Genomic DNA, 22,479 nt, shown 5'->3' on the forward strand with positions numbered 1-22,479 from the left:
TCAATGAATTTTTGGAGGTTCCTTCTCCCACATCTTGAGGCTAACTAAGCTAGTCACAGACAAACTGGGGTCTAGCACAGCCCAACAGTTTTCCAAAGAGGTCTTCAAGCCACAGTGCATGAGAACCCCCTAGCCTATTTCTTAAATGCTACCTTTTGGGCACCACCCAGAGATACTAAATCTGAAGACTGGGTTAAAGCCCAAGATTCTACATTTCTTGTCTAGCTCTCTGAATGATAATTTAATGCCTGAAGAGGTTAACTATTTCTAAAGCAGAAGAGCCCAAGGAAAGAAACAGGACATAGGCAGACAGGACACAGGGCCTTGTGCCTCAAGACACCTGTTTATTGGGGACACGACTCTGCAACAGGGATGACAGGAATCGTACCAAAAATAGCAATGTCTACAGGGCCCCTGATGGGGCTAGAAGGGTACAGTGCCCCCCCCACCCCCACCCCTTGTACAAAAATAAACTCTCACGCCTATGGACCAGCAAAAACTGGCAGAGCGTCTCCTCAACAGGGACACAATCCTCTCTGCCAGACCTGGGACCCCGTTCTTTGACCCTCACCTCTGCCACTTCTAAGGCACTGTGACTCCCCTGGGCTGGATGGGTATCGCCTGCCCATCCTCCTTTGCCCACTGCCCCTCCACCTCTGGTCCGCCTGGGGCTGGGATTTGGGTCCCATACTGCCCCCTGCTGGCTGCTCTACCCAACTACCTCTAGTGCTCCCCCGCTCCTGCGGGGTAAGCTCACTAAGCTAATCACCCCTAAGAGGGATCCCTACCTTTCTTGCCCCCCAGGCCCCGCTTCTCCAGATCTCGACAACCCGGGGCCCTCCTCCCCTTCCAGCGAAGGACTGGGAGGGGTCTCTCCTGATGGTGCTCGGACATAGGGAGGAGATGCATCAGCCTGGGGAGGCCGGCGACCCCGAGCCCGACGGCTGTGGTGCACTTGCAGATGCAAGGCCATAAGCTCAGGGGCTCCAGTGGCAAAAGGGCAGAAAAGGCAGCGGTGGAGGGCACCCCCTGGCCCAGCCTCGCCTCCCGGCCCCGCCCGCAGGGACAGGTCCAGGGGTTCGGCCTCACCACCTCGCCCATTGCGCAGGGTCCTCCCAGGGCTAGCGGGCTTCCGACGGGACCCCGGCCCAGCGCCACCTGAAGGAGGCCGGGGACTTGCAGCACCCTCGACCCAGGTCGCAGACTGCTGAGCCGGCTTGGCTCCTGAGGATGGGGCTGAACCCCGCTGGGTAGGTGGTGGCGGCTCTGGGGGTGGCCCCGGGCCTGCACCACTCCTCTGCTCCCGGTGGTGACGCTGCAGGTGATACTTGAGTGAGCCAGACTGGGTGCCCGCGTAATCACAGTGTGGACACTTATAAGGGCGCTCACCTGGGGAAAAGAGGTGGGATAAGGTGATGAGGTCAGAATCACTGCATACCCTCATTTGCATTCTGCTCAATTTACTGACTTCATCCTCAGGACTGGGAAGAAGCCCTGTCTTTCTCACTAGCTCTGATTTAATAAAGAACATTTTCGAACTAATTTCATCTGACCAATATGAATGCTATAGTGGGTCATCTCTAAGACTATTGATAGCTCTCATCTTTTTTTCCTCCCCTTCAGTCCCTACCCACTCAAGAAGCTGCCTTCCTTACCTGTGTGCACTCGAAGATGCACTTTGAGGTGATGAGCTGAGCGGAAAGATTTTCCACAGAAGGGGCAATCCTTGCCAGTGGCCCCTCGGCCCCCTTCAGGCCGGGTCCCTCCAGCCAACAGCCCATTTTCTTCTGCAATGTACATATTAAAAGGAAGTTATGAGGGTCACTTTGCACCTCCACACCCACCCCACAGGCCTGTTTCCCCTTGGGTTCCACAAGGTTACAGCAAGTTTGGGAGAACATAAGAGGTTAAGAATTAGTGCCATTGGAAGTGGTAACACCTTCAGGAGAAAAAAATAAAATGAGAAGAAAAAAGGCTCTTTTAAAAAAGAAGCTACAAGAGTGGTGACCACAGAGTTGGACAGGAAGAAAGACAGAAAACCCAGAGAGGAGTCCCTACATACCCTGTGTGGCTGTAGATCTTGCCTGGGCCCCCACAGAAGGCGCCGAGTGCCCTGGTCCCTCGCCTGGGCGTGGGTGCAGGGAGGCCAAAGGGCCCAGTGACCTGGCCCGGGCCCAGTTCTCCTCCTCAGCCTCTACCACCTCCTCTTCCTCCTCAGGCTCCTCCACACGGTGCCTTCGAGCCCGCGCTGGGACAGCTGATGGCAGTGGGCGGAAGCCTCCAAAACTACGGCCGGCCCCAGGCTCAGCCCCTTCTCCATTGGGCCGGGCTTCGCCAGCATGGAGGCTTAGATAACCCAAGAGGCTCGGGGGCTCCCGACGCTCAGCTGGAGTGGGTGCCGGTGCCAAGAGAAGCGCAGGGCCCAGTGGCTCATAGGCCAGCAGCCCCAAATCAGGAGGCTGGGGTGCCCGGGCCGGCCCTGAGCCAGGACCTGGGGCACGGAGAGGACCCAGCTTGCTGGCATGCACTTTCATGTGGTTCTTTAGGAACCAGGGCTCCTTGAAGCAGCGGCCACACACGGGACACGCGTGATCGAAGGAGGCCTTGTGCTTGCGCATGTGGCCCTTGAGAAACCACGACTGTGTAAAGCTCTGGCCACACACTTGGCAGCGGAACTCTGGAGGCGCCGGGGGCTCCTCAGGAGCTGCAGGAGCAGAGGCAGGGGTTGCCTCACGTTCAGGCTCTGGTTCTGGCTCGGGAACAGATCTGGGTTCGGGCTGGGGTGGAGGCTGAGGCTGGGGCACAGTGGAGGTGGCCGCCAGGGGGCGCTCGGGAGCCCCGTGGGCCGTCAGGCTATGGTGTAGCAGCTCCTCCTCCTGGCTGGAGCCAAAACTGCATAGACTGCACTTCCAAGGCCTGTGCAGGATGTGCAGGTGGCGTTCGCGCTCCGCTGAGGTGCGAAACTTGCCTTTGCAGAAAGGGCAACGGAAGGCAGATGACGAAGGAACGTGAGGCCGTGCCTGGCCCTCAGTGGCAGGGTTGGCCTGCATGCCTCCTGAGCTTCGGGCTCTTCCTAGGCGAGCCTCCCGCAGCAGTGCGCGCTCCTCCAACTCCAGCAACAGGCGCGCGGCAGGGCTACGTGGACGCTCAGGCTGATGTGTTCGCAGGTGCGAGCGCAGCAGAGCCCGCTGTGCTGCGCGATGGCCACAATGTGGGCACTGGAAGGCCTGAGCCCCTGGGTGCGCTCGCAGATGCAATGCCAGGATGGAGTTGAAGCGGAATCGCTTCCCGCATACAGGGCAGGGAAACCGCCGTTCGCCTGCTCGACTTTCAGACCAGCCCACAGCTCCCATCCCGGGCGACCCCGTGCTCACACCTGGCCCGTTGGAGTAGCGCTGCAGATCCAGCTCGCCGTCAAAGGCCGGTGGTGACGGGGCTAAATGGCCACCAGGGACGCGGGGACGTGAGCCCTGTGGAAAAAGAAGCACGTAGAGCAAAGGATGGAGAAGGGCGATCAGTGGAGAAAACAAAGGCAACAAGGACCAGAACAAAACGAGAGTGGGTTTGGGCTTGACCCAGGATGCCATTCACCACTGCAGGTTGGAGGATGGAAGGGAATTGGATGCTGGGGCCAAGGAGATAAGTTATAATAGGGACGCAGCGCCAGGGTTAGGTTAAAAGAGAAAGAGCTAGGAAGGGGAGATAGCACCGTTTTAGATATTTGTAGGTTCAGTCCATGTCTCCACTCACCTCCATGGAACCCCTTCACATTCTTTGGTTCTGGGGAGTGCAGGGAAGAGGAGGAAAGGCTGCTAATGAAGGCAACAGGTGCTGAGGAGCTAAAGGAAGAAAGATTTGGAGGAAAGATGAGTCCTGATTTTCAGCAATGGAAAGTATCACCCCCAATCCCAGACTCTTTAACACCCTATAGTCCTTAAACCTTTCCCTTCCTATTTGCATCTTGAGTCACAAGGGGGCTGCTTTCCTCAAAGACTCCACCCCTTAATTTGCCAAATCCAAAAGGCTCTCTGATAACCCAATTTTTTTCCCAAAAATTATGTTTTAAATGCTCCCAGAACCACTACCACCACCACCTCACATCCTGGCAGTGGGGAGGGAGGGAACATCACAGTATGTGCAGCTTGATAAATGAATGGAGAGGGCTTGCCATGTTCCCCGGTTATCCAAGTGGGGTCAGTCAATCACAATCAGACCCTAACTGACCAGGCAGCCAAACATCCTTCCAGGTTCCATGGTCCTTGCTTCTGCCTTTACCCTGTCTTTCCGTCTTTCCCCCTCACTCTCCCTCCCTCCGCCTGGATTCCTGATCCATTCATTTCCATTCATTACAGAGACTCATTCATGCATGGGAGAGAAACACCTCCCAGCAGCAGAGTCTGGAGACAGACAGGGGGGGAGGGGCATGAAGGGGGAGAGAGTCACAGAGGGAATGGAGAGAGTTGGGGGAGGAGTGGAAGTTAAGGGGCACTGCCAGTCTGGGGAAGGGGTTAAAAACTGCAAATACCGTCTAAGATTCATCCCCTGTTTCAAACCTTGGAGCCTGCGGTTTGATGGGGCATCTCAGCCCCTTTGTCCAGGCTGTTCCGAAGCAGGCTTTCCTCCTCTCTGCAGGGGAGAGGCTTCCTCACACAAGAGGAGGATTACACTGGCTCTGAGCTCAAGAGGCTGGAGTGAGGGACGGGGGGCGGGGCCGGGCCATCTGCACAGATAGGGGCTCCCGCACAGGCTCTTAACAGGAAAGGGTTAAAATTCTCCAGCTAAAATTCCCTAGGCCTGAGATGTGCAGAGCTCCAGGGCCGGGAAGAAGAGCACTGAGAAGAAGAGGATGGGGGTGGGGGGGTCCTGGTTCTAAGCTGCAGAAGAGGTCAGCTTTAGGACTCAGAAGTAACCTCAGAATTAAAATTCATGGAAACAGGGCTGGGAAGATAACCAGAAGGCATCCACTCTGCCTTCCTGCCTCCATACAGAATTGTTTCTGGTCAAGGCCAGATGAATGTGGGCCTAACCTTTTTCTTTTTTTCCTCCCCTCCGCCTAAGATAGGAAGAATATTTGAGATATAAAGAACTTTCTTACAATAAGCTTTATGTTACTAAGAAAGAAAAGAACTCGGCATTACCTTGCTTACAGATCTTTAATAGAAGAGAACTGGGCCAGGAGTCAGCCCTGCTTATCAGCAGAGAAAAGGCTCTGGAGGTCCAGAGCTTCCTTAATTTTCAAGGTTTAGTGGATGTGGTAAGACTTCAGTATGGGGCAAGTACCTGTTACATGCAGAATCAGGGCTCTGGGAATATTAACAGGAAATTAATTAACAAAAATATCCTTGTCCAAGGTCCATTAGATGTCGTCTTTCACCATTTAATGTGTTCTTCTATAGCTCCAAATTTGGGAGTACACCTTCCTCCTCTGGATCCTCCAAACAAACCCCTTTCCTGGGGCCAAGAGCCTAGCCAGGTTCACTGAATAATTTCACAGAAGGTGAGTCAGAATAGGATTAAGGGGTACAAGGCTATTGTAAACCTAGTTTTACCATTATTAAACCCAACCTTCAGTGAATCATTTATCCTTTGTAATGTAAGTAGGTTGGACTAATTTTTACTGATGTTGCCTTCCAGCTTAAAAGTTCTGTGGGTCTAAATAACAGGACTCTTCTAGACCCGAGATGTTGAAACAAATGGTCATTCCTTCAGTACCATGGAGAGTGCAGTGGGCTACCAGAGAAGCCACTTTGGCCACCTCAGTACCATAGATAGAACTATGAAGTCCTAGAGAGGCCATGTTTGCCATTTTAGCATCACAGATAAAGCACTGAGAAAAGCTGGAGGATTTTCTCCCCCTATCTGGGAACCACAGAGGGTCAGGGGAGAGTGGTACCAGAGGATTATTTTGGCCTTTTGGATGTCACTGAAAATAGAGGTATTAGAAAATAGATGTAACTAGAAAATTTTTAATTAGCTATAAGGAGTGTCCTGACAGTTACAGTTTGTACATCCTGGAATGAGTTACTGAGGCATCGTATTTGGGTCCCTCACATTCTGTTGCTCTCCTGGGGATTCCCGGAACATCCTGGTGTACAGCCAATCTGGTATATTCAGAGGAAGCAGATGGCCAGGAGGGAGGGGGGGTGGAGGCTGGGAATACTGCATGGTCATAGCTGACTAACCTATGGGCACATATTCTGATTTTGAGAAGATTCTAGGGCCCCTAAAACTGCAAGCAAAACATCTCCTGAGAAGCTGGACTCATATCCAATGCAAAAATAAAATAAAATAAAACAGAACAAGGCAAAACTTCCTCCCAAAAGAAAAACACACACACACACACACACACACACTGCACACAGCAGTTTTCAGAATGGAAATAGAGTGATATAAGAAGATCCAAACTGAAGCTAAATTCCCCAGCAGAAGAGTTTCTCCAAAAGAGGCCTAAAATCAACAAAATTCACTGAGACCTCCTAGACCCCATCAAGATCCCCTCAATCATATTCATTCCAATCAGGCCCAGACATCTGATCTCATGGTCATAATCAATAAAGGAGAGCACTGACAGGTTTTATGAAGTGGCTTGTAACTTAAGTCATACATGTATTAACTGTGGACAATAATCATAGATTTTCCTATATTCAGGCTTAAACACCATCCATGATACTTGGCCAGACTTGGTCAGAGAGTAGCAGTGACCTACTTTTCACCCCCACTGAGAATCAGGGGTTATCTTGCCCTTATTTGGATTCTATAGGGATGCAGAGCCAGGGTTAGGGATCAGAAATATTTCCAAAGCAACAGGCCAATTACTCTTACATGCTAGGACAGCTGGTATAGGCAGTTTATGGAACATCAAACCTTAAACCTTACTAAGTAAAGATGGATGGTTAATAAAAAGATTTATAAACATCAAAGACAGATACACAGAAGCATCTGCCAAATGGAGGACTAAGAAGGTTGTCCCCAAGCCTAGTGGTTCAAAGATTTTAGGATCAAAGTGTATGGAGCAAGGGTTCAGGATCTCTGGGGTCTAGCTGTAAGTAGGCCTCTGTCTCTGGTCATTTCTAATACTTGATGGTTTTCCCTCTGCTGAGAATCCTATACCTCTGAAGTCAGCTAACAATTATGATAACCACTGCACTAAATGGGTTTTTAGGAAAAGGAGCTTCTTAAGTGGTCCAGAATGAAGACCACCTCAATTACAGAGACATGCCAATAGATCACTTTTGTGGTCTCCTCTCCATATTAACTTCACAACTCGGCTCCTCCAAACTCTCCCTCCAGAGAGTTTGCCACCTTTCAGGTTGAGTTCTTGGTGAAGACAGCATTCCCTGGGTCCCACTGTCCTGAATTAGGGGCAAGCAACCTCAGTTAAGGACTCCAAATGCACAGTAGGAGGTGAGAAGATACACCTGCTGCCACCCCACCATGGTGAATTTTATCCCAGAATCATGTCCTAACTTGACCCCGATTTTCAAAGTTCTGAAAGATCTGGATTTGGGGAAAGGAGGCATGTAGCCATCCCTAAGTCTACTTAACTGGAGCTGACCCTAGAAAAGTCAGTCTAACCGCCCAAATGAGCCTCAGTCCTCAGACTGGGAGGTGGGGGAAAGAGGGAGGTGGGCAGGAGAGCTTCTGGGAAAATACCCCTCCCAGAAATAGGTCAGCAAGTAAGGTAGGACCTGTGATCCTGCACAAGAGGTTCTTCCAGCAGCACCCCAGACCCCTCCCTGGGAAGATAAGCAAGAAGGATGATAGGGGGCAGGGTGGGAGATAGGGAGGCCAGGGCTCTGCTACCCCCGGCCGGGAGAACAAAAGCTGAGTTACAGCCGCCTCCGCCGCTGCCGCGGGCCGAGCTCTTTGTGACACTTTGTTTGGGACGCAGAGAGGGAAGCACCCCCCATCCTCTCCCCTCCCCCCACCGTCCCCACTCCGGAGAGTTTGGCTTCCTTGCCCCCTCCCCCACGGGCCCTACCTGGGCCGGGGGGCGCGCATCCACTCAGGCTCACGGCCACACCGCCCCGCACCCCCAGGCCCCTCGCGCCCTGCCTTCGGGCCCCTACAAAGACGCTCGCCACCCCCGCCCCCACCCCCACCCCACCCCCGTTGGCCCTTCCCCTTTGGTGTCCGCTCCCCCGGCTCCCCCACCTGGCCCCCCTCCCGTGGGCCCCCCCCAGCTCTTCAGGCTTCCCAGGCCGCCACCCCCACCCCGCCCCCCCAGGAGCTCTGGGCGAAGTTTGCTTGGGGCCGAGCCGGCGCCCCTCCCCCGCCCCCGCCCCCTGCACCTGCTCCGAGCCGGGCGCGCGGAGCGGCCCCCCCCTCCGGGATGGGGGGAGGGGGCCGGGGGCGGGGGCGGGTGGCGGACGGGGGGGGCCGGGAGTGGGGGGAGCTGCTACTCACGAGCCCCGGGCGGGCGGCGGAGCGGGCGGGCGGCGGCGGTGGCGGCGGCGGGCGGCGGGCCGGCGGCGCGGGCGTCAGCGTTACGTGGGGCCGGGGGAGATGCGCCGGGCCCCGGCCCCCCCGCCCCCGGCCCGGCCCCCGCCCCCTCCCCGGTCCCCCCGCCCCCGGCCCTGGCCCGCATTGTGTGCGGCGGGAGGCGGCCCGGCCATTAGCATGCGGGGGGCGGCGCGGCGGGGTTGGGAACCGCGCGGGAGCGCGGCTACGGCTCTGGGGACAGGGAGCTGGGGACCCCGGGAGCCGCGAGAGGCGGCCGCCAGGGGCGGGGTGCGGGCAGTTTGGAGACGGGGGGCGCTGTCGGAGGGAGGGAGAGAGGAGGGAGCGGGGGTGGGGCGCACAGACGATTCCAACAGGAGACTGGAAGAGATTTTGAAAGGTCATCTCGTCCTTCCCCCAGCCTCCTAGCAGGACTGCCCCTCCCACCCTAGACCCGGACATACCAGGGAAGGAGTTGGCTCTGCCGCTGTTTCTGCCCCAACATGCACAGACTCGGAGAAGTTCTTCCTGGGGTTTTATCTCAAAGCCTCTCCCTTACAATTTCTGTCTCTTTTTGGGGAGGAGGAGGGGCGATTATAGAGATAGTTAATGTCTGCCGTATAAGAAACATTATTAAAGTTACTCTTCCGTCCTTTCTGTTCTTGATAAACAATTCTCGTTCTTCTCTCTCGAATTCTATTTTCCATTCTTTAAGACACTTAAATGGCTCTTCAAAACAACAAATATTTACTGAGTGCTTACCAAGTACCCGGCACTGTGCTCAGAGCTGTGGGGGATGCCCAGATGAGGGGGATGCGATATGTTTCCTTGAGGAGACTGTAGTCTGGGCGATGGCTACAAACTTGCAAGTAGTATATTCAGATTTGGTCAATATTTACAGAATGCCTGTTCACGTATTTAATAGTATAGAATCCTTAACAATAACGTTCAAATATAATTAGTTCTCATTTGCAGGTAAGAAAAATGAGGCTCAAGGAGTTTCTTTCCCCACTGGCCTGCAAGTTTAAAGATCCTCATTGCAAGCCCAACATCTCACATCACCATTAAATAAAATTAATTCATACGGGGATTGAAGAGGTAGAAATAGACAACAGTTCTCTAGATTCCTTTAAAATGTGATTCCCACTTCCCAAGAAAGAAAAATAGATACAGTGTTCCAAGGATATTGGCCCAGCACTGAGTAGGGCAGGAATGGCTTATAAAGAAGGCCATGTGCTTCCCAGGATCCTGTCCAAGGAACTACCTGCCAGGGTTCTTCTGGCTCAGTTTCTCCTATCATCAATAATAATGATAATAGCTACTAAGGATTATGAATACATATGTGTTAGGTGTTGGGTTAAGCTAGCTAATATGCATTTTCTCTTCTAATGCTCAAGGCAACCCCTTGAAATTGGTATTAACTTCCCTTTATAGATAAGGAAACAGATTAAGCAACTTGTTCAAGGTCATCCAGGTGGATCTGGGACTGGTTCTCTCCAGACCTCAGGCTGTGTGCCAAGATGGGCCTTTCCTATCTTTGAGTTGTATATATTCAGGCCCAGCTTTTTCTGCTGTACAAATAAATATCCCCATCTTAGGTTCTTTAGTAAGTCCTCAGGCACATCAGTATGACCTCATCAGCATCGTTAATGGTTATTAACCATTCACCCTGAATCAACAACCTTTCACAGCACGGTCTCGTTGTTACCTTCCTTTTATCAGTGAACAAACTGAGGTTGAAATAGGTAAAATAATGTCACAAGAATATGTCCAAGGTCACACAGCTGGTAAACTTGCAGAACTGAGTCTAGCCCAGGCTTCAAGGTACCTATTCTTTCAGAAATATTGTTTTAATAGTACCTTTCCCAAGAAAGGTACACGAGACTTGGGGAACATCTACATATGTCTAAGTGCAGCTTATCACTGAGTCAAAACCAATCCCCTACTAAAAACAGTGCTCTCCATCCACTTAGCGTCCAATTCAGAGTAAAACTTTCAAGAAATTACAAAGAGAAAAGAGAGAGACAGGAAAGTTAGGAGAAATAAAACTTAACCTGGGTTAGGGACAAAGCTGTAAGTGGTAATAAGCAGTCCAAAGAGTAATATGGAATCTTACTAGGGCAGAGTAAGTTATTTGATGAAGAAACCAAAGAAAGAAAAAAAGATGATGGAATATAGGGAAATTGAGATCCAGGATTGAAAGTATCCAAAGGGATGTGGTGAGTGAATGAATCCAAAAGAGGAAACCAGATGGGCAGAAATGGGAGCAATAGAAATAGTAACAAAATGAGATAGGGCTGAGTATCTTGTGAACTAAGGTTGGTGTCTACCCAGGGCCACTCCCTAGATCCTTAGGCCCTTACTGGGACCTTTGCCCAACCACAGCCCAGCTGTGTCAGCCTTTCTCAGACAGGACAAGTTTTTCATCTGCTCTGAAATACTAGGCCCCCAAAGAGTCCCAGGACCCATCTGAGTCCCATCCCTTTGGAGTAGCTGCTTCAAACTAGGTAGGTGTAAGGTCCTGGGCCTTAATTCCCTTAATTTTGGTAGTGGGTAGAGGGGTAACTGGGAGAGATATAGCATGTCCTATCTCCTGAAAGACAAGCCCATAATGAATTTTTCCAACCTAGGAAGCACCCAGCTCTTGTGGTCAAGGGAATGATGGAGGATGGAGCCAATCTGCAAGAGCAGGAGAGACCCAGCCTTCGTCTGGAAAAGCTACAGCACTGGGCAAGGCACAAGCAAAATGGACAGCTTTTGGTGCTGGCGGTGAGGCCAGGCTGTCCCACCCAGGTCTCAGCATGTCCACTTGTATCCAATTCAGTTCCATCCATGTTCAGTGAGCGCCTACCATGTGCCAGAAATTGTGCTAGGCTCTTAGTGGGAGGAGGGTGGAAGAAACAGACCAAAAAATTTAAAAAATAAAAAGCAAGAACCTTAATCTCCATGTAGCTTCTGTCCGATGGGGAAAACAGAGGTAAGTAAACTGTAACATGAGGCAGAACAAATTAAATGGCACTTAATTTTTAAATCTTACTTCCTTTGCTGCCCTTGGTTGACTACTTTCCTTCTGCCATGTATTTATCCCAATTATGGATCTTTAGAAGAGGCAAGGTTTTCCAGGAGGGAAAAGAATCCTTGACAGTTCCCTACTAAAATACCCTGCTCTGGTCTCCAGGTGACCCAGATATGGCTGGCAATAGCTGTGGTACCCTTTGCTGTCTCAGTCGCCTGCCTGAACTCTGCTTGTCACATGGCCACAGCACTGCCACTTGGGTCTGGAGTCTCAGTAAGACCTGTCACAGGGAGGGTAGAAGGAAGGTTCTGGGGACACCTCCCTAATGGGAACAGAGTTTAAATTTGTGCTTATTACCATTCAGGGTCTCCTAACTGGGACTGTCACCCTTGAGCTTCGCAGAGCACCCCGCCTCTGGAAGGTGAGTGGGAAGGGCATGCAGTACTGTCCTCCCACCCCCAAAACACACACACACACCCCTCAACTCAGGAAGTAAGTGATTAAATGTTGACTAATCCTCTCTGTTGTCTGTCCCTGGCTGGCCTAAAAGACTATGGAGAGAAAGCAAGAAAGTTAGAGGGCTGATGGTCCTGTCCCATTTGGAGAAGAAACAAGAGCTGAGCTTTGTTTTCAGCTAGGCTTCAGGTGGGGATTGATGTTGGAATGAGTCCCCTAGGCTGGGCAGTGCTGAACTGGTTCACTGGCAGGTACGGGCCATGATGATATTCAACACCTTCAACCTGATCTTGGGCTTCATTGCGGTGGTGGTCGAGGTGATGAAGACAGCTTTGGGGCCTTCTCCGACAGCTTCCTCCCAGGTACTGGTGAACGAAGAGGTGGGAGGAGGAGGAAGCAAGAGATGGAAAGGGCAGGGAAAAACAGGTGTTGGGTCCCCACAACATCCTCAGCCCTGTCTACCTGCAGCTGGTGGGCTTGCTGGTGCTGGAGCTCAGCGCTGAGGTCTTCACCCTAGGGGGTGTGCTGTCCTCCACATATGCCCTATTCTTGCTGAGCCAAAGGAAGCCAGGATGCTTCAGGAGCCAGAATCTGCACTACCAGGAACTGCAAGAGGTATTGGGGGCAGGAAGGAAAGCATGGAGCAGCTAGCTGCCTCCTAATTTTTCCGTTGGCAATCTTGGTCAGTTGCATTTAAGGGGAGCAGTGGGACAGAAGGGAAATGAGGGATCCTGGATTGAAACTGATTGGCTTTCTAGCTTGGGACATCTTTTCCCCTAATGGTGGGTAAGAGGGAATTGGGTATCCAAATGACTGGAACTAGAATAGACAAGCAATAGGAAGCTACCCAGATTTATTGGAAGAACTATGAGAAAAAAAAAATGGAGGAGGAGGAAGTTGCTTCCATCTGGGCTATCTCCTTTCTCATCCCTACAATTCACTTACACTTTTATCTGCTTTTCAGGGCCTCTCTGAGGTCGAAGAGGTTCCTGGTTTGGAAAATGGTACTATGGTGGCCAGCACAGGAAACCGAAATGAGTGAACTGCGAGAGCAGGGGGAGGCAGACAGGATCTACAGCCCTTCTCTCCTGAGGGAGCACCCTCCAGATTGCCCTGCATGCCACCCCAGCAAACTCAGAAGGTAGCATGAGGTCTAGTGGAGTTCTTTCTTGTCCCTTCCCCACTAGATGAAGATATACCTGGACCTGGGTCCTCCATCTCACTTCACCTCCCTGTAAAGGGGCTTCCTCCCTTCCATCCTTGCCTTCCTCTCCCCACTGCTTCTTTCTTAGATTCTGGTCTGGTCCACTCTAACAGAGCCTACAAGTCCCAGGATGCCCCGCTACCCCGTGACCTTCTGGGAAATAAAGAGCCTTCCCTCCGCGACAGGGGCGCTGTGCATCTGCCGAGTGACGCGAGGCGCTGCAAGTCAAGGCCTAGCCGAGAGTTTCCTCGGGCGCGACCACTGGGCCCGCTAGCGGGGAGGAGCCGGGCGGGCGGTCCTGCGCCGGGGCGCCACACAGCAGCCACGCAACTGCGAGCGGACTCTGGGCCCTCGCCCCTCCCTCTGTCAGCTTCCGAGCCCGTCGACGGCTGGGAATGGCGCTTGGCAGAGCTGGGGGTTCGCAGGTGCTATCGCCGCGCCCCCTCGCACGAGTGCTCAGGTCCAAAGTCCTGAGACTTGGAGCGCGCGCGAGAAGGGGGTTGGAGATGATGAGTCAGGAGCGCGGGGCCTTTCTCGTCCCCCTCCCCCACGTCCTGGGCATCTGCGGATAACAGGCTCGCTGGGCAGGCCGGTGGACCCGGCAGGCAGAGGGAAGGACGCGGCGACCCGACTTTCCCGCCTATTGCTAGCACGCGGATGTAAAGAGCCTTTCCTAGGCGGGAGCGGTACTGCGCACACTCAGCCTCTGCGCAGCTCCGCGGACCTTTGATCCCGGGCTGCAGTCTGGTTACTGAAGCTCTGCTTGCACTCAGCCCTCAACCGTTTATGACCTTTGCAAGTGTACAAAGATAACAAGCTCGGGTGGGCTTGGGGAAAAGCCAGAAAACTGAGAGTCCCCGTAGCACCAGTCGGGCAGCTTAGCCGCTAGCACTAGAAATTGATCAGAGCTGGAGTACTAAGAGAACTCACCCCAAATTCACATAGTGCCCAGGATGGGTATTCTCCTCACACTCATTTTTGTTCCCACTTGAGAAGGCTTCTTTCCCTAGAGAATGCTGCTTCTCAGGGCTCAGCTAAGCCCAAGCACCAGTGAGGGTACAGCGCAGCCTGGCTGTCTTGCCTTGACATTGCAGTGGCGCCAGCTACAATTCCTTTCTGTTTGTGACACCTTGGGAGTGGTAATAGTCGCCCTATGAAAAGTTAAGTGTGAGTATTAGTGGGTGGGGACAGTTCTGGGATCAGCTCTGGAATAGAGAAAAAAAGATCTGGGCCTCTTCTTCCTCCCCACAATCTAACTAACAGAATAAAGGAGGGTTCATGTATGAAAGGCTCCAAGGAAAGAACTTTTCAACGTCAGAAGGTGGTGGTAGATGAGAAAACTGAGGAGGGGGGGGTGGCGTCCGTATTCAACAATTTGCTCTGGCTTTCAGCTTTTATAATGTTATCAAAAGTCTAGATATTGCTTTCTAGTTCTTAGAAAAACTCAAACACCATGCAAATGAACCTTGTGCCAAGTTACACTAGATGATGCTGTGGTAACAACGCTAAAACTTCGTTGGCTTAAAACCAGAAAGGTTTATTTCTCATACAACATGTCCAAAGTAGGTTGACAAAGATCTCTGCTCACTGTAAGTTATTTGGATACTCAAGCTGGAGAATCCCACCATTTTGAAGCCCTACGGTGTCCCTGTGAGGTGTAGAGTTACTCCCTCCAAAATGTGAATTAAGCATGAAGAAATATTCATGTCCCTAAAGGGATATATGTTACCTTCACTCACAGTTCATTGACCAAAGTAAGGCATATATCAGTCAACTTTAAGGAAGCAGGAAGGGCATTTTTATCACGTGTGGAAGGAGAAGGGAGGCAGAAATACTTCATTAAGAGAAAAAGGGTTAGTCGTTTGTAGTGATTCTTGAACAATTTAGCACTTGGAACTCATCAGTTCTAACAGTCATGCCCATTCTTGCATTACTGATTTGGTTCCATAAAACTCCTAAGTGAAGTATGTGTATGTATGTATGTATATATATATTTTTTTAATTGATCTTTATTATTTTATTTACTTATTTATATGTGGTGCTAAGAATCAAACCCAGTGCCTCACACATGCTAGGCAAGTGCTCTACCACCACAGAGCCACACAACCCCAGCCCCCTAAGTGAAGTTCTTAATAGAACTTTTCCTTCAAATAATAATAGGATGGGGTGTTAGGAAATCTAGGTTCTGATTCTGTTGCTTGAGCAAATCAAATCTCTAAACTACATTTTGTTCACATGGAAGTTATAATGATATTTGTCCTCAGATTACTGAAGAATCGAGGCTTCAATAAAAATCACAAGGAAAAATAAACTATAAGGTGGTGCTGGTGCTGGCTCAATGGTAAAGCAGTAAAGCATTTGCTTAGAATGTGCCCTGGGTTCAATCTGAGCACAGCAAAAAAAAAAAAAAAAAAAAAAACCCAAACTACAGAGTACTTCAGGAGTTGAAAATAAATTGCCTATATTGGTTTAAATGACTGAAACAGATGGTTATGAGGGAATAGGGAGTGGTAGGAACTGTAGCAAAATAGAGGATACACTTTTTTTTTTTTTTTAAGTTATTGGGAATTGAGGGCTGGGGATATAGCTCAGTTGGTAGAGTGCTTGGCTTGCATGCACAAGGCCCTGGATTCGATCCCCAGCACCAAAACAAAAACAAAAAACGGTACTGGGGATTGAACTTAACCACCAAGCACATCCCCAGCCCTATTTTGTATTTTATTTAGAAACAGAGTCTCACTGAGTTGCTTAGCGCCTCACCATTGCTGAGGCTGGCTTTGAACTCAAAATCCTCCTGTCTCAGCCTCCTGAGCCACTGGGATTATAGGCATGCACCACCGCACCTAATAAGGATACACATTTTATTTAAATTTTATGAATGTTTCCATTCATCTCTATCAATTATTGCCATGTAGGACTGTGGACTTCATAATGCCATACCTTCAGGGTTTCTACAGAAGACAGACATTCTGACTTGTAAAATATGAAACATTCTGATTTTAAAATATTGATAACTTTTTTTTGTTTTTTGTTTTTTAATTCAAGGGGCAGATTCAGCTTGTAGCCTTCAATTGTCATTCTCCACATTACACAAACATATGGTAGGAATTCAGGATTTGGATGTTCAACATAGTTCATGTTGACTGTGTCTTGGAGGGAAGAAATGAAATTCTTGGTTTTCAGGAAAGGGTCATTTTTGCACCCCTGAGGATATTGTGCAATATCTTGAGACATTTTTGATAGTTACAACTAGGGAGGGGAGGGCAAGGGAATATATAGCAGAAGGACCAATAGAAGAAAAATATTTGGGGCATACTCCCATGCTACTAATGCCCTTTCTCTAGACAATACCCTTTGCCAGCTGCAAGCAAAGAATGTTTGAAACTTGTCCTGTGTTTCTCATGATCTCCCTCACCCACCCCACACATTATTGCCAGAGTTCTTGACTGTTCCATGACAGCATTCTGCTTTGCTGCATTCCTCCCCAGCAACCACTGTATCTGCCCCATTCTTCATCAATTTGGCAGCCTCTGTGGAGATCTCTCATTTTACTTGAATTAGAACTTTACAGAAAGAAGGGACTGTGACAAGGCTCCTGCTGACGTCAATTTTTAAAGGCCATGACCCCTATCTCCTGCTTTCAAGCAATGGAAAAATAACCCATTCATGATATGCAGCTTCATACGCAGTTGAATTCTGTGATTGGAAGAGTCTTCAGGTTGATTAATTTTACCCTCATTTCTTTGAAATCCAGTCATTTATGCCGAATGTATGATTATAGACAAATGACAATATTTTCCCAAATTGTCTTAGGTTTCTCGACCTGTTTTTGTTTTTGTTTTTTTTCAAGATGGCTCGGGTTTTTTGTCCCAGGCTGCGTCCTCTGCTGCCATCTCGTGGCCTTTTTGCTGCCCAGGTCGAAGTCTCACGAAGCGCTTTCCTTCAAGGTAATGGCGTTTAGTGGTGATTTAGTTGGGCAAAGAATCTTTGCACCCTCTGGGGCCTCAGCAAATTCTTCCCCTACAGTGGGTCCGCAGAGAGCTGCGACGCCCGCGCGGCCCGGGGGTGGACCCTGGGCATAGCGCAGGGTCGGGAGGCGCAGGTTCCCTTCTAGTCATCTGTGCCCTCATGGGCCTCTGGGACTGTTATGCAATCCTGGCCAGGAGCCCGAAAAATCAGTGAACTCAACTGCCCAGCAGTAATCGGAGCTGACCTCGCCAGCTTGGCCTTATGACTGCTCGGCAGCCTCTTGTCACTGGCCACCTGAGGCTAGGATGCTGTTCAGTTCAGTGAGAAGTGAAGACACCCCCCATCGGGTTTCCGGATTCTATTTTCATGTGTAGGCGGGGTTAGTGTTCTCTAGGTCTATGCGCTTTCTCTTGGTGGGCCTAACTGATGCTGCCTCAAATTCGACAATGAACTGGTGGACCGAGCAGGACAGTGGCAGTGCTGCAGTCACTACTTCAATACGATGGGATCTGTGCTCTAGGGATCGGAGGTCCATCTCCAGTGGACAGGGAATCTAGGAACTGCCTTGAGCTGGAACGCTTGCAACTGAGCAGTGACTCAGCACAGAAGGAAAGGCAGGAAAACGTTTTTAGTTTGTGCTTGGTTTTTGTTTGTTTCCGTTTTATAATAATGCCTACCTCTTATATGTATACAGCTTACAATCTTCCAGTTGCTAACAAGAGCTTGTTGTAGAACCATGGCCTCCCCTGAATACATCCTTGCCTTGTAATAACACCCATAATAACACCTAACCTAAGAGGAAGGAAGGAGGAAGGGGCCTGACTACCTTGATTATCTTAGCCTGCATTCCCCTTTATAATAATTCAGCGGGAAGGACCTGCTTATACAATTTGCTAGGTCAGGAACAGCCATACTTGGAGGTAGATTACTACTAATGTGGCGTGTGCTACTTTGTAAAAATCAAATAAATGCCAGCTGACATGGTGGCTCATGCTTGTAATCCCAGCTGTTGCAGGAGCCTGAGGCAGGAGGATTGCAAGTTCAAAGCCAACCTCAGCAACTTAGCAAGGCCCTAGGTAATTTAGGGAGAACCTAAAAATAAAAAAGGCTGGGGATGTGGCTTAGTGGTTAAGTGCCCTTGGGTTCAATCCCAGTACTAATCAATAAAATCAAAATCAGATAATTAGAGGCCATTTACCCTTCCTCCTCCTCCTCCCCCTCCTCCTCCTCCTCTTTCTCCTCCTCCTCCTCCTCCTCCATGTTTGTTTGCATGCACACTCTGGAATGAGACCTCTTGCCTGCTAGGGAAGCACTCTACCACAGAGCTACACGCCTGGCCCCATATACTGTTTACTTCATGGGAGTCATCTTCTATTTCTTTAATGTTCTTTAGTCTTTGCTTACTTTTTTTTCTTGCCTAATTTTACTAATATTTTTTATTGTGTGCTTTTCTGTTTATTTGTTTCTTTCCCCCGCTCCCAGTACTAGGAATTGAACCCAGGGGTGCTCTACCATTGAGCTACATCACCAGCCCTTTTTATTTTTTATTTTGAGACAAGGGCTTGCTAAGTTGTCCTGGAACTTTTGATCCTCCTGCCTCAGCCTCCCCAGTTGCTAGGTTGCTAGGATTAGAGGCATGCCACCAAAACCAATTGGTTTATTTTTCTTATCATAAACTTTTCCTAAGTTCTGTCCAGAGTCAATTAATTTTCTTTATTGATTCTTTTCATTTTCCTAGTCATTGTAAGATTGTACTGTTTATAGTGTTTTCTCCTATGTCCAAGCTCCCAAGATATAATTTAGTTTGTTTTGTTCTTTTTAATTATGTGCTCCCAAATGTTTTATTTAAAAATGCTATGTTACCACTCTTACGCATTAGGTATAAGTCATGGCATAGAAGAAATGGAATTTGTGCCTTTTAAAACCTGAAAGAAAATTATGAAGAAGAGAAACTTTTTTTGATAAGTGAAACCAAGTCCAATTGTTACTTCCTGTCAGAGGCCAATTTTAGACAGAGAGAGAGAGAGAGAGAGAGAGAGAGAGAAACTGAACACATTTCTAAAGGCAAGCTGCTTTGAAGTTGGACTTTCAGTTGGACTTTGATGTGTTAGGGTTGTTTTTTGCAATGTACTTTTTCATGCACCGACAAGTTGTTGAAGCAACTATTCAAATACCAGCTGAATGGTTGAATTAGATGACAGTTATTCTCTTCAAACATTCAGCTTTCATTGGTTTCTCAGCAGTGGTGATGTTTTTTAATTGATCCACCCATATTCTCGAATCTGAATGACTAGCCCTGGACAATATTGAAAATTAAGGTGGTTAGTATTCTTCTAGTTTATAGAAAAGAATTTATCAACCTTGCCATTTTTGATTTTTGGGCCAGATAATTCTTTGTTGTGGAAAGCTGTTCTGTGCATTGTAAAAAGCTGAGCATATCTCCTGCCTCTACTGGCTTGATGCCAGTATCCCCCTTCCCCTCTATTATAATAACCATGGCCCTTGGGGAGCAAAATCATCACCCCCTCCAACCTTGGAAAGCAGTGCACTAAAAGGATATGACTAGAAAAGTTTTAAGAACTTAACGTCTAACTTCTCAAGATTCTTGTATTTCAAGAGACCTACAAGAATCAAACACCACATCTAAAATCTAAATTTCTCCCCATGTTTACTTCCTACTCCTCTTTCTGAACTATTTTAATTTTGTTATCACTCAGTCACACAAGTTGAATTTCCCTCATTTTCTATAGCCAAACACTCACACCTACATTCTACAATTTCCTCCTGCTCTTGAATCAGTCCTCTTCTCCCCACTGCCATCCCACGCCTCCTAACTAGCTTTTGGGCCTCTGGGCTTATCCCCCTCAGAGGCATCTTCCACATCCCTACATCACTTCCTTGCTTAAAAGCCCTTTGATCCTCCCTATCAACCACAAGATGAAGTCTAAGCCTTTTTAAAAAATTTACTTATTTATTCTAATTAGTTATATATGACAAAAGAATGCATTTTGATTCATTGTACACAATTGCAGCACAACTTTTCATTTCTCTGGTCCCACACGATGTAGCATCACACCGTATGTGCAGTCATACATGTATCTAGGATAATGATGTCCATCTCATTCCACCATCTTTCCTGCCCCCATGCCCCCTCCCCTCCCCACTTTCCCCTTTGCCCAAAGTTCCTTCATTTTTCCCATGTTCCCCACATTATGGATCAGCATCCACTTATCAGAGAGAACATTTGATTTTTTGGTATTGGCTTATTTCACTTAGCATGGTATTCTCCAACTCCATCTGTTTACCTCCAAATGGCATGATTTTATTCTCTTTTAAAAGGGTACCCTGACCTTTTGATCTGGCTCCTGCCCAGCCCTCCAGCATCATCTTCCACATCTTTTTCCTTGCACTTCACAGTACAGGGACAGCAACTTGAGGAAGGTAGCATTAATGTATGGACTTTTAAAAAAATATTTTTTTAAAATTATCAGTATGTATGACAAACACTTCCACCCCATCCTTGAGGCTTCATCTTCTTCCTCTCCTTCTTCTTTATGATTAGCCTAAGGATGATGCTGATGATGACAGCAATGACTCAGTGGTGGGCTGGGTGAGGGTCAGGGATGTTTGTTGTACACATTAGTGAGATACAAAGCAAAACACTAGGGGGCTGGAGGTCAAGCGCAATGGTAGAGTGCTTGCCTACCATGTGTGAAACCCTGGATTCCATCTTCGGCAACATACAGCTCATGTGCATGGGTGCACGCACGCGTGCACGCGCTCACACACATACAGAACCATTAACAGGAAGTCAAAGTCATATCATGTTAAAATGGCTGAGTCAAAAAATCTTACTTTGCATATATATTTATCCCATGCCCTATTCAGTTGTTGCATCCAGTATTAGCTCCACCTCAGTCCCATGTGTTGCTAACTGCTGCCTTGTCCTTCAAGAGTCATCTGCTCAGTCCTCACCCACTTTGGGAAGTTTTGCTGACCTCTCCCACCAACACAATTGTGTTCTTCAGCGCTCTCTTGTGCTACATATACAGTTATATACTCTTAATATTTTACTGAAATTATCATTCATTTGTTGACCTTTTTTAAAAAAATATTTATTTGTTAGTTTTCGGTGGACACAACATCTTTATTTTTATGTGGTGCTGAGGATCAAACCCAGCACCCCGTGCATGCCAGGCGAGCGCACTACCCCTTGAGCCACATCCCCAGCCCCATCATTTGTTGACCTTTGAAGCAGGAACTGTGTTTTATTCTTTGGGAGTCGGGGGATTGGGACTCTGTACTGCTGAGCTATATCCTTAGCCCTTCTTATTTTATTTTGAGACAAGGTATCACTAAATTGCTGAGGCTGACTTCAAATTTACAATCCTGTTGCCTCAGCCTCCCAGGATTATAGATATGTACCACTGGGGATTATAGATGTGTGCCACTGTGTTTATCTTTTTGTTGTTTTTGTTTGTTGGTTTGTTTGTTCATTTTTATAACCTTAGAACCTAGCCAATAGATGGAATATAGGAGACAGCTAATAAATGATGAATGAATGAATAAGTAGATTCAATCAAAAGGTACCTACTATGGTTTGAATGTATGTGTCTCCAAAATTCATATGTTGACACTTAAACTCACAGGTGATTGTAATAAAAGGTGGGGCCTTTGGGTGGTGATTAGGTCCTTTTACGACCTTTCAGATTAGTACCCTTACAAAAGGACTTGAAGTAACTAGCTAGTCCCTTTTTGCCTTCTGTCCTTGATGCCACATGAGGACACAACACCCTTCCCTGCAGGGGTGCATGCAGAAACTAGGAATCATCTTGGACACAGAAACCAGGCCCTCACCAGACACTGAACCTGACAGCTCCTTGATCTTAGACCTTCCTGCCTTCAAAACTATGAGAAATAATTGTCAATTATTTATAAATTACTCAGTCTTTCTACCTAAGTTTTTGATGTAAATTCATTAAATTCAAAGAGGAAAAAAATACTTAGTCTTTGGTATTTTGTTAAAACAGAACAAACAGACTTTCTAACAGTCATCACTAGTCTGCTTAAACGTTGAAAATAATGGTACCAGTGGAGAAAATCACTTAAACTAGGAAGCTGGTGCCACAACAAATTCATGGTCTCAGATTGTCATAAGAACTTAAAAGCTATATCATGGTACACTATTAGTGGACTCTCAATTTCCATATACTTCAAGTGGGGTTTTGTTGTTTGTTTGTGTTTTCTTGGTGCTGGGGATTGAACCCAGGGCCTTATGCATGCAAGGCAAGTACTCTACCAACTGAGGTATATCTCCAGCCCATACTTCAGGTTTTTTACTGTGTTCTCAATAGTTATTATAAAACACATCTGAAAAAATAAACAAATGATGAAA

General features: G+C 48.4%; 2 protein-coding genes across 11 annotated transcripts; one reads left to right on the plus strand and one right to left on the minus strand.

Annotated features, from left to right (window-relative positions):
- Positions 1 to 324: 324 nt before the first annotated feature.
- Znf219 (zinc finger protein 219) lies at positions 325 to 14,152 on the minus strand. 5 transcript variants are annotated; one of them, XM_046441036.2, is made up of 5 exons: positions 14,046 to 14,152; positions 3,751 to 3,839; positions 2,063 to 3,470; positions 1,656 to 1,787; positions 325 to 1,389 (listed from the first exon to the last, which is right to left on the minus strand). In XM_046441036.2, the coding sequence occupies exons 2-5, from the start codon at positions 3,754 to 3,756 to the stop codon at positions 785 to 787; spliced, it is 2,151 nt and encodes a 716-aa protein (XP_046296992.1). In that variant the 5' UTR covers positions 3,757 to 3,839; positions 14,046 to 14,152; the 3' UTR covers positions 325 to 784. The 5 variants fall into 5 exon arrangements, with proteins under 5 accessions (XP_046296992.1, XP_046296991.1, XP_046296990.1 ...); XM_046441035.2 differs by lacking the exon at positions 14,046 to 14,152 and adding an exon at positions 8,904 to 9,085; XM_046441034.2 differs by lacking the exon at positions 14,046 to 14,152 and adding an exon at positions 8,407 to 8,458.
- Tmem253 (transmembrane protein 253) lies at positions 8,811 to 22,086 on the plus strand. Of its 6 annotated transcripts, XR_009226366.1 has the most exons (9): positions 8,811 to 9,308; positions 11,074 to 11,232; positions 11,618 to 11,728; positions 11,820 to 11,876; positions 12,163 to 12,273; positions 12,380 to 12,526; positions 12,876 to 13,052; positions 16,966 to 17,062; positions 21,890 to 22,086. XR_009226366.1 is itself a non-coding variant. In XM_058577743.1 (7 exons), exons 1-7 carry the CDS (start codon positions 8,943 to 8,945, stop codon positions 12,951 to 12,953), a joined length of 1,029 nt encoding a protein of 342 aa, XP_058433726.1. In that variant the 5' UTR covers positions 8,811 to 8,942; the 3' UTR covers positions 12,954 to 13,297. The 6 variants fall into 6 exon arrangements, 3 of the variants coding, with proteins under 3 accessions (XP_058433726.1, XP_058433729.1, XP_058433727.1); XR_009226367.1 differs by lacking the exons at positions 16,966 to 17,062; positions 21,890 to 22,086 and adding an exon at positions 13,204 to 13,297; XR_009226368.1 differs by lacking the exons at positions 16,966 to 17,062; positions 21,890 to 22,086 and adding an exon at positions 13,229 to 13,297.
- The last annotated feature ends 393 nt before the right edge of the window (positions 22,087 to 22,479 follow it).

Source organism: Marmota monax, unplaced genomic scaffold, assembly GCF_021218885.2.
Source record: "Marmota monax isolate L192 unplaced genomic scaffold, Marmota_monax_Labrador192_F-V1.1 WCK01_AAM20220418_F8-fsc00017, whole genome shotgun sequence".
Classification (NCBI taxonomy): domain Eukaryota; kingdom Metazoa; phylum Chordata; class Mammalia; order Rodentia; family Sciuridae; genus Marmota; species Marmota monax.